At 31.6% G+C, this 14,076-nt stretch overlaps 1 protein-coding gene across 1 annotated transcript; it reads right to left on the minus strand.

Moving 5' to 3' along the window:
- Positions 1-5,351: 5,351 nt before the first annotated feature.
- Positions 5,352-7,712, minus strand: LOC112722360 (uncharacterized). The gene is made up of 6 exons (XM_025773357.2): positions 7,445-7,712; positions 6,909-7,297; positions 6,580-6,825; positions 6,015-6,096; positions 5,661-5,875; positions 5,352-5,559 (listed from the first exon to the last, which is right to left on the minus strand). The coding sequence occupies exons 2-6, from the start codon at positions 7,124-7,126 to the stop codon at positions 5,439-5,441; spliced, it is 882 nt and encodes a 293-aa protein (XP_025629142.1). The 5' UTR covers positions 7,127-7,297; positions 7,445-7,712; the 3' UTR covers positions 5,352-5,438.
- Between the last annotated feature and the right edge of the window lie 6,364 nt (positions 7,713-14,076).

Here is a 14,076-nt window from a genome sequence, read left to right on the forward strand (position 1 = left end):
ATTTTTATAAAATTCTTTACCGGCAGAAATCCGATCGTCACAGATGTAAGATACCCATAAACCACAAATTAAATATACTCTACTTGAGCAATGAACATGGAAACAAATACAAATTGATTTAACAAAATTATTCTCTTTTCTTGATATTTTGACAGAAAGCTTATTGGATAGGCGTTCGTAAATTCATTTCCAACGAATAATAAAAAGAACCTTATGTTGAAATTTCACTTCTTATCTATTTGAAACTTTTGCATATTAGAGCTTGTTTGGGTGAGCTTTTTAGAAAAGATCTTTTTTTGAGTTATCTTTTTTTAAAAGATCTTACGAAAAAGTAAAAGTAATTTTATGTTTGGGTATCTCATGCAAAAAGATCTTTTTATTTATCAATTATGTTTGGATATAACAATATAAAAGTACTTTTTTGTTTATTTATTACATGAAAAACATCTTTTTTTAGAGAAAAAATATCTTTTAAAAAAAGATGTAAATTTACAGCTTTTCAAAAAGATGTTTTTCTGATTTTTCTAGTACTTTTACTTTTACTACTAGAAATTTACCAAACACGCTAAAAAATAAGAAAAGATCTCTTTTCATTAAAAAAAAAGATCTTATTTTATCAAAATAATGATGCTCAAACAAGCACTAAGTGAGTAGGCTTTTCACTACTCAAACCAAGGGACTGTTCAAATATGTTAGATCTTTTTACAGGTACTTCTGTCATTGGAATGATGAATTTCAGGCACTTTATAAATATATATATTGATTCCACTAAAATAAGCTGTTATTTTGATATTTATTAATAAAAATTTTAGGTCCCAATTGTTGCATAAATGGTTTGACGTTGGAATTATTTGCTACTTATGAACCACAAGCATCACCAACAAAGAATTTGATACATCTATCACAAAGTAAGTATTTCAATTAGATAATAATATTTGAGAATTTTGTTATTAACGGATATTTTTCATTAGGTATTCTATGTTTAAATTCTTATCTTATTGATATATTTATCACAAAGTACGTCTTTCAACTAATAATTTTATTTTATAAATTTTCAATAACAAGATATTGTTGGATTTGAAGCATTTTATTTATATTTTTATAAAATTCTGAATTGATGAACTAATGTTTCTTCATATATGGCTTCTGATAAATCCTTATTCTTGTATGTTTCTACTTGTCAATTTGAATAGATATAAGAACAGAAAAAATGACAAAGTATAAATATGAAAATCGAGAAGAAAATATACAATACTATGGACAATTTAGTCCTCCTCCTTATCATATGGCTGGCATTCCAAAAGAATTCCTACTTTTCTTTGGCTATGGAAGGGCAGATATGTTAACTTATGTAAAGGATGTCCAAATTTTTCTACTTGTTATATATGTTTTTAAATTGTCATGTATGCTATCTTGTTTTTGCTGCTGTCTAAGTTTTTATGGTTTTAAAGTGTCAAGTCATGATATCTAATTTCTAATTAATCACTCTTGCTTCTAAATTCTTCTGTGAAAATCTATGAAGGGCAATGTAGTCATGATGAAATCAGAAAGAGAAGATCAAATGTTGAGTACTTTGAAGATGAAAGGCAACAGTCATGGATTTAAGAAGATGCTTTAGTCTGCTGCATAGAAATTTCTTGACTCCAAAACTATTGCAAAAATACAGGTAGAGGATGTAACATCCAGCTAATAGTATATCATATGCCCTTCTCCTGCATTGCCACTGAATTTATGTTAATTTCTAAAATTTTCAGATTCTTGAACCTAAGTCTTTGTGTAAATTACTTGAAGTCATCGACTCTAGGTATATGACTGTGCCTTTGTCACACTCACTTCATTTAAGTTCTATTAATTTTTAATTAAAATGGAATTTATAAATAATATTGTACAGTCAGTTGCCAGACTTTTTGGGTGGCTATGTACATGTCCTAATGAAGGTGGATGTCTTAGGTCTAACAAGGGTGCATGGAGTGATCCTGATATAATGAAGGTAATGTTTCCTTTTATATATATAGTTTTAGTCCTTAATTGGTTCAAAGAGCTTGCCTGTTCATTTATTTTTACAGTTGTTATGCCAATTCTATACTCTAGTGCTTAGTATTTACACCACCCCTGACTGCATATTTTCTTCAAGGACTACATTTTAAAGCTGGTGTTATACTCAACAGGCATGCTATTGACACAATGCAATTTGTTTGCCTTATGGATGCTAGGATTGATGTATCTGGCTCATTAGAAGAGGACACTATTTTAATTGGTCTAACATTCAGGGATTACCTTAGATCAAAGGTAATTTATGTTTATATATTGAAATCTACTATATTATTATGTTTTTCCCCTTTCTTGTGTTATAATGCACCAATACAGTGTTGCCATGCTTTTGCAGTAGATAAATTCCTGTCATTTTAAGATCTATTAATTTAAATAATGTGAAGAGTAAACATGCACCTCATACTAGAAGGGGACATAGCAACCCTGCAGGAAGTTCTTCGACGATTTACAAGTACTGAGTCTTTGGATGGAGAAAACAAGTACCACTGTGTCAGGTTGGTTGGTCCTAGAGGGGCCTTTTTAAAAGTTTCAGTGTTGTTATATAATAGAAACTTGAATTCTGTTTTAATATATAAATACTAGTTCCTTAAATCAGTGTAGACATTTGTAATCTTGCAAAAAAGGATTAAGTCCTAAAAAACGTTTGAACTTTAAAAAGAGAAAGTCACTCCTAGAGTCTCTGCACATATGGAAGCTCTACCTAGTCTTCTCCCATGCTTGCAGAATCTTGTTTGGTGTACAAGTGTTTTTAACATTGGCATTTTATGTGGATTGTGGATTACTAAGGCTTTGGTATGTTATTTAGCTTACTAACTTTTTTTGGCATTTTTGCTTTTATTGTTCAAATTGCTTGTGCTCAAAGTTAGTTTTCTATATTATTAATATAACCTCTTCATTTGAAGATGTAAATCTTATAAGAAGGCCAAGAAGTAGCTGACAATTTCTAAGGCACCTAATGTTCTTACAATTGCATTAAAGAGATTTTAGGTACTTTATGTCTTAAATTCAAAGTATAATATGTCATTACCTTTATTTGTGCTGTCTATATGCACAGAGTACATTAAATTTGTTACATTTGTCTTGCAGTCAGAAAAGTTTGGGAAGCTTAAGTTGATGACAGTGTGGTAAGTCTCTCAGTTTTCATTTGTTTGCATATATCCTGAAGACATATCTCCTGGCTTGGTTTTACAGGTACTTGCCAGATTCCCACACCAAATTAATAATATATAGCCTTGGTTCCACCACTTGTAATATCATAAATCTGTGGCCTATATATATCATTTGTTCTTTATTATTGTGAATAAAAGTATATCTGTATAGGCTTGGTTGAATTCTGTGACAAAATTTTCTATCGTAAAATAAAAGCTCATGACAATCATTTGGTCTGGATAAAATTGTTTCAAGGTTTATCGATAAGCAGGTTTTCAAATCATTTCTAAACTTTAAAACAAATCATTTTATTTCATTATTATTACTATTTAAACCTGTCAGATATACCTAACAAAGTTTCTTCGTATGCAATTTTGGTTTGTTTGGCAAGATTTATCTTTATATGTAGTGCTTTGGAGCTTTTCCTGGTTAAAAGAAAGATTAAGGGACCCTCCTGGCTATAGGTTTCGAATTTTTCAAAGCAAGAGTAAAGACCAACTTCAAAGATAGGAGAACTGTGTCATTGGTGTCAAGGTGAAAAACATTGACAAGCTATCAATTCCTTGAAAAGTAGCCAAAGGTTTATAGTTTTGGATTCTTTAGTATATTCATATTTCATAATTTTTCTTTCTCGTTTACTTTTAAATTCTTAGATCAATTGATAAAAACAAAAGCTAGACTACTTTTAAAGGTGCAACTTTATATTATTGCTAACACTTGTATTGCTACATTTATGTAACATAGTTATAGGCTTGTAGCATTTTTGTTGTTTAGATTTGTAACATGATTTATTACTTTTCAAAAGAAATTTGTGTATCAATATTTTGAGTTTAATAAAATATCTCATTTTGTAGTAATTAATTTCAGTATATTTATATTATGCATAGCAATAATAATTGTCGGCAAAAATAATTGAGATTCTAAAAAAAAAAATAGTCCGTTGCTTCTAAGAAAATGAGTATAATATAACAAAAAAAAGTCTTAAGATTTTAGCGGCAATAGTAATGGCCAGTAATAGTGAATAACATTACAATTTTAGAATTATTTTTAGTGGCCATATAAATTGCCGGTAAAATGAGTTTTGACGGCAATAGTAATGGCCGCTAAAAATGAATAACATTGTAATTTTAGAATTACTTTTGGTGGCCATATAAATTGCCAAGAAAATGACCGCTAAAAATTATATACTTTTTGCAGCCATTAAAAAAGTCTTTATCGGCAAATGTTATAATTGCCGCTAAAACCTTTTAGCGACAAAGCATAAGACGGCTAATGTCTAATTGTAGGTAAATGTATTAGCGGCTATTTTTATTGCTGCTAAAAGCAAAATAAATGACAACTAAAAGTGATTTTTATTGTAGTGATAGAGGACAAAAATAAAAAGATAGAAATAAAATAAGGGTAACATTATTAAAATAATCAGTGTCTCAATATTAATTTTTGTGTCTCAACTTATTAAAAGTACATTGAATACATGTAATTTGTGTCAATTTGTGTATTAGGGTATCCTTCAAAATTGTATGCCTCAACAACTAAACAAAAGATGTGTGTTAGTGTGTCTCTGTCTTGTATAACACACTCACTAACCAAACACTGCCTTAAGGCCTGTCCATTTTATATTGTCCAATTAAACACATATCGAACATGTTAACAAACTAACGTGCCACGTCAGAGACCTAACGCAAAAGGATTTTTATTTTGAGAAGCCGCCTTATCATTTTTAAAATTATTAAAAGAAAAAATTATTTTCTATCACACGGCAATTTTGTTTTCTTATTTTTATTCATGTGGCCTGCATTGAAGTAATGTCTTCTCTCATTCAAACACGCTTGTGCTCAATTAGGCCATAATTCAAACATGCTCATGCTTATTATTATTATCTTTAATCTATTCAATTAGGCCATAATTCTTGTTCAATAATCCAATAGAGAAAACTAGAACAAGGCAAAAACTACAGTCGTTGCTAGCTTGTTAACAATATAGGATTGATGAGAATTCACTCAAAACCAATGAGCCTTGAATTAGTCAAATTTCTTTCTCATATTATCCTGTTCTGGTTGTACTTAATCTAATAATTATTATCTAATCTGTTAATTGTAATTTAAATCAACTGATATTGTTTTTGAACACTATATAATTCAGAGACGACATAGCTTCAAGCCTTTTAATGGATTAGCTTAATGTGCACATAGTATACACTATACAGAATTACAACGTGACTTTCTCCCTAACCTCAACTAGTTACAATTTGGTGGGTTGAAACATTTATATACAGCAGATGCAGGCTGCTTGTAAGTAGGAATGTCGTTTGTGTCGACGTATCGGACTTCGCCAGGTGCAAAAGACAAATCCCTGTGCCTGAAATTCAAGAGAGCAAGAAAAAGAACCAGAATGTTAAATACAAAACCAATTAACAATCTTAAAACCAAGATCATAGGAGTTTGGACAATCCTGTTTACCTTCTAAGATCAAGTCCTATCAATCCAGCCTGAAGGATTGTCAAGTTGTCCGAATCCGGCGAGACTATGACAACTGTGTCCCCAGAGTACTGAGTTTCAAGAATTGACATGAGTTGTGTTACACGAACAAAGACATCTGCAACACTCTCATTTGGTGTTCCGTCATCAACTGGAGGAGGTTTGTTGGTTGGTGATACACTATCCGATGCATATATCTGTTGCATTCCCACACTTGAATTAACATCATTCCACTACTAAACTATATAAAAAAATGCTTACTCAAACGTGCATCACATTCAAATTCAAGACAAAATAATCTATTTTGCTCTATGGGGAGGGGGAAAAAATTCCTACTTCTGAAACGGATTCCAGGTTTTTTCCTTCATAGGCACCTAATCCACGAGCATCCAGAAAGCTGTACTCTGGGACTATGAAACTGAAATCAAACAAATTGACATGTATGATCAGTTTTGGGGAATTGGTACGTATTTTCAGGAAAAAAAAATGTTTTGTGTATACTAAGATTTAGCTATCATATTAGCTATAAATAGATGTATTATTTAACTCATTTTTTGTATACTCCCACATAAGAGTCTTTTTTTTGCATCGATTTTCCATTTTTTTAATTGTCTTGTATTATTTTTTTGGTTTTTTGGAATATAAGAATGATAACATTTAAGTCATAAAAATTTTAATATTATATAATTGGCTGATTTTCTGCACCATTGTTTCAGGAATCACGTAAAACACATACATGAATTTGATTTTACTGTGAACGTTGTGAACACAGAAGAAATAATACAATCATTGTGCTTGTACTAAGTTTTCTCGAGATTTAAGTAATATAATATTCTTAAAGTTGCTTATAAAAAATAATTCTAACATCTATAAAAAAGTGAGTGTGTAATGATATTATGACCTGCGAGTAACGGCATTGAGAGAAGCAATGATCTCAGCAGTCTGGTACGCTCTCTGAGTTATAGCTGGCCATATCCAACAGCTCTTGTCACAAGCTCCCATTTCTTTCAAGTCCAAAGCTGCTCTTACTGCCTGCTTCTTCCCTCTCTCCGATAAGCCGCTGTCCACGGAGGTCTTCGCCACCGGATTCGTGTTGATCACTCCCATGCTCTCGAACTCAGACTCCCCTGCCCTCACCAGAAAATACCTTCCAATGCAAACACAACAACACAATTAAACTTGATTACTTTCAAAAGCTCTTAAATGATGAATTTGAGGGGAACACCATACCGGTTGGTGAGGCGAGGAGGGGGCATCTGGAAGAGGCCACGCGCAGTGGCTGGCGGGTCTAGAACGGGCAGCAGCGGGGTTGTGAAAGTGAGGGAGATGGTGGTGAGAAGGTGGCGGCGATGGAGGTGAAGGTGGAGGTGGTTGGGAGGAAGAGAGGAGGGTTGGTGTGGGGATGAGAGGCCGAGGGGTTGAGGGGTGTGGTGGTTTGTTGAGAGCATCTTATGATTTTGACGGCAGTTACATTTTAATGGCCAAGCTTAGTTTTACAGCCTTATCTTTCTATGAATTCTGTGCATATCATCACACACCAGTTAGATACCACCATCGACCATCCCCAACCACACTCAAAACTTGAAAGCCGCAACGGCAGTGATTGTTGGATCGAGATTCTATAAATAATAAAAAAAAAAGTAGTAAGAAAAAAAAGGTTGGAACTTGGAACTAATTACACACCTTTACTAATAAGTAATAAGTAATAAGTAATAAGTAATAAGTAATAAGTAATAAGTAATAACAGATCATTTACATTATCTTACCAAAATACCCTTGATTTTGTCTGATTTTGAAAAAGTGCGACACCGCTAATTGATTATAATAATAAAAATATGCATACTTTAATCATAGGTTCGGCAGATTAGTTTTTGCAGGAAATCGAATGAATTGCGTATTGTGATACCGGAGTTTTGATTGTTATCTAGTCTATAATGTGGAATTTGAAGAGGACACTTCATCTTTCAGTTTGCTTCATTGCATACGCACCAGAGGCATGAATGAAGCATGTGGAGTGCCATTTTAATTGTAGAGACCTTAAGGGTGTGTGTGGTTCAACTATTATATTGTTATAAAGATTCCATTTTCATGGGAATTAAAGATATCCAAAAGAAATGTGAGAATTGAAATAATGGAATTTTAATTTTTTGGAATCAAACTTGCTTAGAAATAGTTTTTTAAACTTTGAACTAAATATGAGAATATGATATTTCCATCTTAAAATTTCTAAGAATTGTTTATAATTCCTCCAACTACACACATCCTAAAGGTTCTTTGTTCAACAAGAATTTATGGCTTACAATTTTTGCTCCTCAAAAATATTTCAACAAAAAATATTCTCTTTTATGTAATGAAAATTACATTTGAGATAGCTCTGTTGATTCATGAAACTAGTATATAACGCACGAGATTTGTGCGGAAAGAACAAAAATGCAGAAGAAATCATTCTAGACTTCTTGTTCTTAACCATGATTTTTTTAAAAAATTATCCACTATTGATAGAATTATTACTAGCAATATTGTTGTAATTGATATTCTTTTATTGAAAAGGACAGTAATGGTTTATAGTTTCAGCTTCCAAGGCCTAACAGAAGAATTAAGGAGACATAGAAGAACACTAAATATCATAGATTATAATGCTATATTGTCAATACTTGGTTCGCTTCTAGTGCCAAAATCCAGTTAGAGAAGTGGCTGCCACTTTCATTTTCATGTGAAGACTTCAATTCTTTGATGGATAAAATACACCCACACTATTTTATAACAATTCTTTGATGGATAAAATACACCCACACTATTTTATAATTCAATTTCGTTACGTTATTAACAAGAATTCTTCTAACTTCTGCTAACTCTTGTTTATGATTGTGTTTAATGAAAGTATTTTTGTAGATGTATCTAATAAAAATGTCTTTTTTTTTTAACTGTGTCTAATGAAAATATTTTTATAAATATATCTCTTACATATGTCTTTATATATATATGTGTTTAAAATATAATAATTAATTATTATTGACAATAAATTAGCGAGTTAAACCAAAAATGGTCTCTGAGATTGGCGTCGACGCGTCGTGTATCAAAATCGTCCCTGAGATTCCAATTGCACCAATTACGCCCCTGAGATTGAAAAAAATGCACCATATTAGTCCCTGACCTATTTTCCATTAACGTGATGATATGGCATGATGACGTGGACTGTAAGTGACACGTGTCACTTCATGATTTGGCCACGTGTAATGGTATGATAATGTGGTGACCAGTGATACGTGGCATGCTGACGTGGATGGTTGTGCCACGTGTCACAATGTTATTTGGTCACGTGTCTGTTTGTGCCACGTGTCGCAACAGTATTCGTCCACGTGTCATCTATTATGTCATCGTTGTATATGCACCAAATTAGTCCCTCACTTTGCATTAAGTGACTCATTTTAGTCCCTGAAATTGAATGTCGTGCACCAAACTAGTCCTTTTACCAGTTTTTTCTCTTTTTTTTAATTTAAAATTATAATATCTTGGATACACTAATTTCAATTCTATTTTTTCATATATTGTTTAAATACAAGTGCTTTCATAAAAATTTTTAAGATTTTAGTTTTAATTATATAATTTTTTTAATAATTTAACATTGGTAAATTTTGTAATATATAAGTATGTTATTATAAAAAAATAATTATATGATTGATTAGACACATTTTTTTTTCATAAAAAAATATGTGTTTTTAACAATAAATTAATAATTAAAATAAATATTTTTTGTCTTATGAAATACACGTTTTCGCTATGTGTAAATGAGCTAGATTAAAGGCACTTCAAGTACCCTCACTACCATCTTTGACCTCTGCAGTCTAGACGAAAGAGGTTGGAGATGGTAATGAGAGAAGCTTGAAATGCCTTCACGTCAACTCCAAGACGACGGTTATTAGGGATATCCGCAAGAAAAAAATATTTTATAAAAGTACTGAAAGAGGTCAGAGATGGTAGTGAAGGTGCCTGAAAAGCCTTCATGTCAACTCTAAGTCGACGGTTAGGGTATTCGCAAGAGAAAAAATATTTTATAAAAACACTTTTATTTGAAGAACATGTGAAAAAATAGAATTGAAATTAATATATTAAAAAATATTGAAAATTTTGAATTTATAGAAAAAATTGAGAAAAAACTGGTGAATGGACTACTTTGGTGCACGACATTCAATTTCAGGGACTAAAATGAGTCACTTAATGCAAAGTGAGAGATTAATTTGGTGCATATACAACGATGACACGTGGACGAACACTATTGTGACACGTGGCACAAACGAACACGTGGCCAAATAACATTGTGACACGTGGCACAACCATCCACGTCAGCATGCCACGTGTCACTGGTCACCACATCATCATACCATTACACGTGGCCAAATCATAAAGTGACACGTGTCACTTACAATCCACGTCATCATGCCATGTCATCACGTCGTTAATGGACAATAGGTCACAGACTAATATGGTGCACTTTTTCAATCTCAGGGATGTAATTGGTGCAATTAAAATCTTAGGAACGATTTTAGTGCACGACGCCAATCTCAAAGACCATTTTAGAGTTTAACTCATAAATTAGCAGATAGCATGTTGATACCTATACTTTTTCTTTATAATTAAAGTAACACTGACTTCCTATTATTCTCTTTGAAATAATTGCCGCTTACTACTGCACTTGCCCCTTATTATTAAAGTCAATAAGTGAGGACTAGACTTTTTCAAAGACGAACAAAAACAAGGATAGTTTAATAAGATAATATAAATGGTCTGTTAGTAATTTAAGGGTGTGTAATTAGTTTCATAAAAAAAATATAATGTGTTAACTAAAATCAATTATTAAATTTAATTATCAGCATAAAATATACATTAAAATATAAAATATATATCAAAAATAAATCAAATTACACATATATTTATGATGACTAATTTTAGAGATTAATTTTAATATATAAATAATATTTTTTATTATGGTAATGCTAAGAAAATAAAAAAATTTCAAAATTTACTTTAATTATTACAATAATTAATTAATATTAAATAAGACAAGTTTTGATTATTTTTACTAATCCTTTTTAGTTATCAAACATTTCTATTTTGTTAAACAAGAGATGTAAGAAAATAAAATAAGAGCTTAATATTGATGATGTCATTAAATCACATTTATTTTTTATAATCATTCAAATTGTTAATGCAAATGATAGTTATTTTTATTGATATTGTAACACCCTTACTATCATATTGTCATGCTTCTACCTGCGCCATTCTAATAGCTAGAATATTACCATGACTTCTATATATTTATTAATAGAGTAGGAGCCTTTGGCTCAAAACTATATTGCTATTTTCTTTGAAAAATTGGAAATACTTTTTCATTTCAATCAAGCGTGCATATATAACCTAATTCAATTCACAATTCTCATATATATATATATATATATATACAAAACTTCTTATACAGGTAACATACAAATATACATATATACATATCACTATAACTATTATCCCTCTTACAAAATAATAATAAAGGCGAGGAAAAACTAGAACTGTATATACAATAATACAGAAAACAATTAGATGCTCGAAAGAAACTCCTTAAACCCTTCATCCATCCTGAAAAGCGAAACCTGTAAGGGGTAAGAACATCATTCTCGCTGGTTCTCAATAAGGGGTTTTTAAGAATTGTCATAAGAGGATACGTATAAAGAAAACTGATTTCAATTGCAGTGATTATTATCATTCGTCTTATGAATCTATCCAAACATCAACATATAAATAATCCAAAAATCTAACTGCATATCTTAAATTTTATAAAAAGTTACATTCTCGATGAATCACATAACATTCAATATATACCAAAGGATCAATCAATCCAAACTCACCAATCACGGTCTCCGGTCCAAACATGACCAATCACGGCCTCCGACCCAACATAAACACAACCTCGGCATTCGGCCTAAAATATAAATAGTCACGGCCTCTATCCCAAAGTTTAATCAAACCACTACTCCAACCACCATAGTTCGAACCAAATAGTCACAATCACAAGTAATAAAGTTTAAATACAATCAAGAGCAATTACAGCAAGTATAGCAATTAGCAGTCACAATGAAATATTCACATAGGCAAACCAAATACAATATGCACACCCAAACAATGTCACATAGATGCATATGATGCATGCCTGTCCTACTGGCCATAAACTCACGTGTCGATTAAACTGTCAGAACCCGACACATCCGGTAGCTAATCCAGACATGGTCTCTCAACACGAAAGGAATCATCAACCTTCCAAGAGGGAATCCTCAACCTCCCAGTCAGAGAGAGACTGTGATGTACCGGTAAGAAATTCTTAACCTGACTCGTTCATACCACAGCCAGAAATTGAATCAAAGGGAATCCTCAACCTTTTCTATTCAATTTTTTGATGTAACAAGTGAGGGAATCCTCAACCCCGCTTGCCCACCGCAACAAGAGAGGAAATCATCAACCTCAGCTTGTCTGTCATATCAAGAGAGAGAATCCTTAATCTCAAATTGCCTATATGTGAGCGGGACAAAATCATCGTCCTCACCATATCAATCCAAAACTCAATTCAATCCAACATAGTCAAACATAACTAAAACTAAAATCAACAATACAAAATTAAACCAAAGGGAATCCTTGACCTTCTATCCAACTTTTCGGTGCGACAAGCAAGAGAATCCCCAACCTCAACCTTGTCCACCGCAAAGGGGATCATCAATCTCAACTTGTCTATCGCAACAAGAGAGAGAATCCTCAATCTCAACTTGCCCAGTTACTTCAATAGCAATATACGGTCAGTTCATCGCACGCCAAGAATCACTTTTTCTCAAATCATTTTTTTAAAAACCAAAACCACTTTTTATTAACTAAACTCCATGGCAGTGTTACGAGACTTTAGGGGGGACGACAACTAATCTCATTCTTTAAAATCGGTAAAATCCTTAAATCATAACTTCTTAATTTGAATCAATCAAATAAACTCATTTTTGAGTCAATCAAATTCCCAAAATTGATTCCAAATTTCAGTCCCAAGTTTTAACTATTTTCAAAAGAAAACTCATAAATTATTTTATTTCATCAATCAAATTCAATAGCTCCTAAAAACACTAAAAACTCCTAAAAATTAACTTCAAAACCATTTCTTTAATCAAACTTACGAAGCTTTCATGAAAGTAATTGAACATAATCATTTTAATTCTTAAACAAATACTTTAAATTCGCTAAAACATCCTAAAAACATAGTCCTTTCCTTAATTAATCCAAATCAAATAAAATAATTATTCAATTAACCCTTTAATTAAAAGTAATCAAATGAAACTCGTTCTCAAATTTACTAACTTTCCAAAAGACTTAAAAATCATCTCTCTTTACCAACTAAAATTCAAATACTTTAACACTAAAACTCTTCAAAATGTGGTTCTTTAATCAAACTCAAAACATAATTATTTTTGTAATAAAATGAACTCAAAATATAATTCTTTTCATAATAAATCAAACCCAAAACATAATTCTTTAATCAAAATAAAAACAAAATAACTTAATTATTATTATTATTCACTTTCGTGAAAGCTTATAAAAATTTCGACATCATCTCCCCTAAAATTTGGACTTTACCATCCTTCAAGGGTTCCATCCAAACATCTCTCAACCATTTCCAGTATCAAATAATTTCCAAATACCAAATCATTTCCAAAATCAAACCAAATTTCAATATTAAATCTCTTTCAAAATTCAACCAATTACAATATTAAATCTTTTAAAAAATAAACTCATTTCTGAAATTAAACCAAAATTTAATATTAAATCTCTTCTAGTAAATCAAGAAAAACCAATTCAACAACATCAGTCAACTAACAGAATATTCAGCTTTCTCAATCAATCAATAAATCAATCAAACAAACAATTTCATTCATCCAAAATAACTCAGTTCAATCCATAAGACTCACATAATCACCAAAAGTATATTTTTGCATTAATATCGATTTATAACAATTCTTGAAAATAAAATGAGTTTAAGGGTTTTCGTATAAAACTCTGATCGCGACTTAACAACACGATAAAACCCATAAAACTCTGATTTTGTAGCGGCGACGTCAAATCCGACCATCCACGTAGCAACAACAGTCATCAAATGCACCATGCAAGAACTGAAACTCAATCCTATGACATCAACGTTGAGAAATCCTTAATAACTTATAACAGAATAACAACGGTAAGGGTTTTCGAAGCAGAGACACTTACTGTACTAAAAAGGAACGAAGAATAGAGCAGCCGCAGCTCCAACAGCTGACTGCGGTGACGTCAGCGCTGCTCTGATGACCAGGCACGGCGGAACAGCTAGAACAAAACCAAAAAG

Source organism: Arachis hypogaea, chromosome 11 (genome assembly GCF_003086295.3).
Source record: "Arachis hypogaea cultivar Tifrunner chromosome 11, arahy.Tifrunner.gnm2.J5K5, whole genome shotgun sequence".
Classification (NCBI taxonomy): Eukaryota; Viridiplantae; Streptophyta; class Magnoliopsida; order Fabales; family Fabaceae; genus Arachis; species Arachis hypogaea.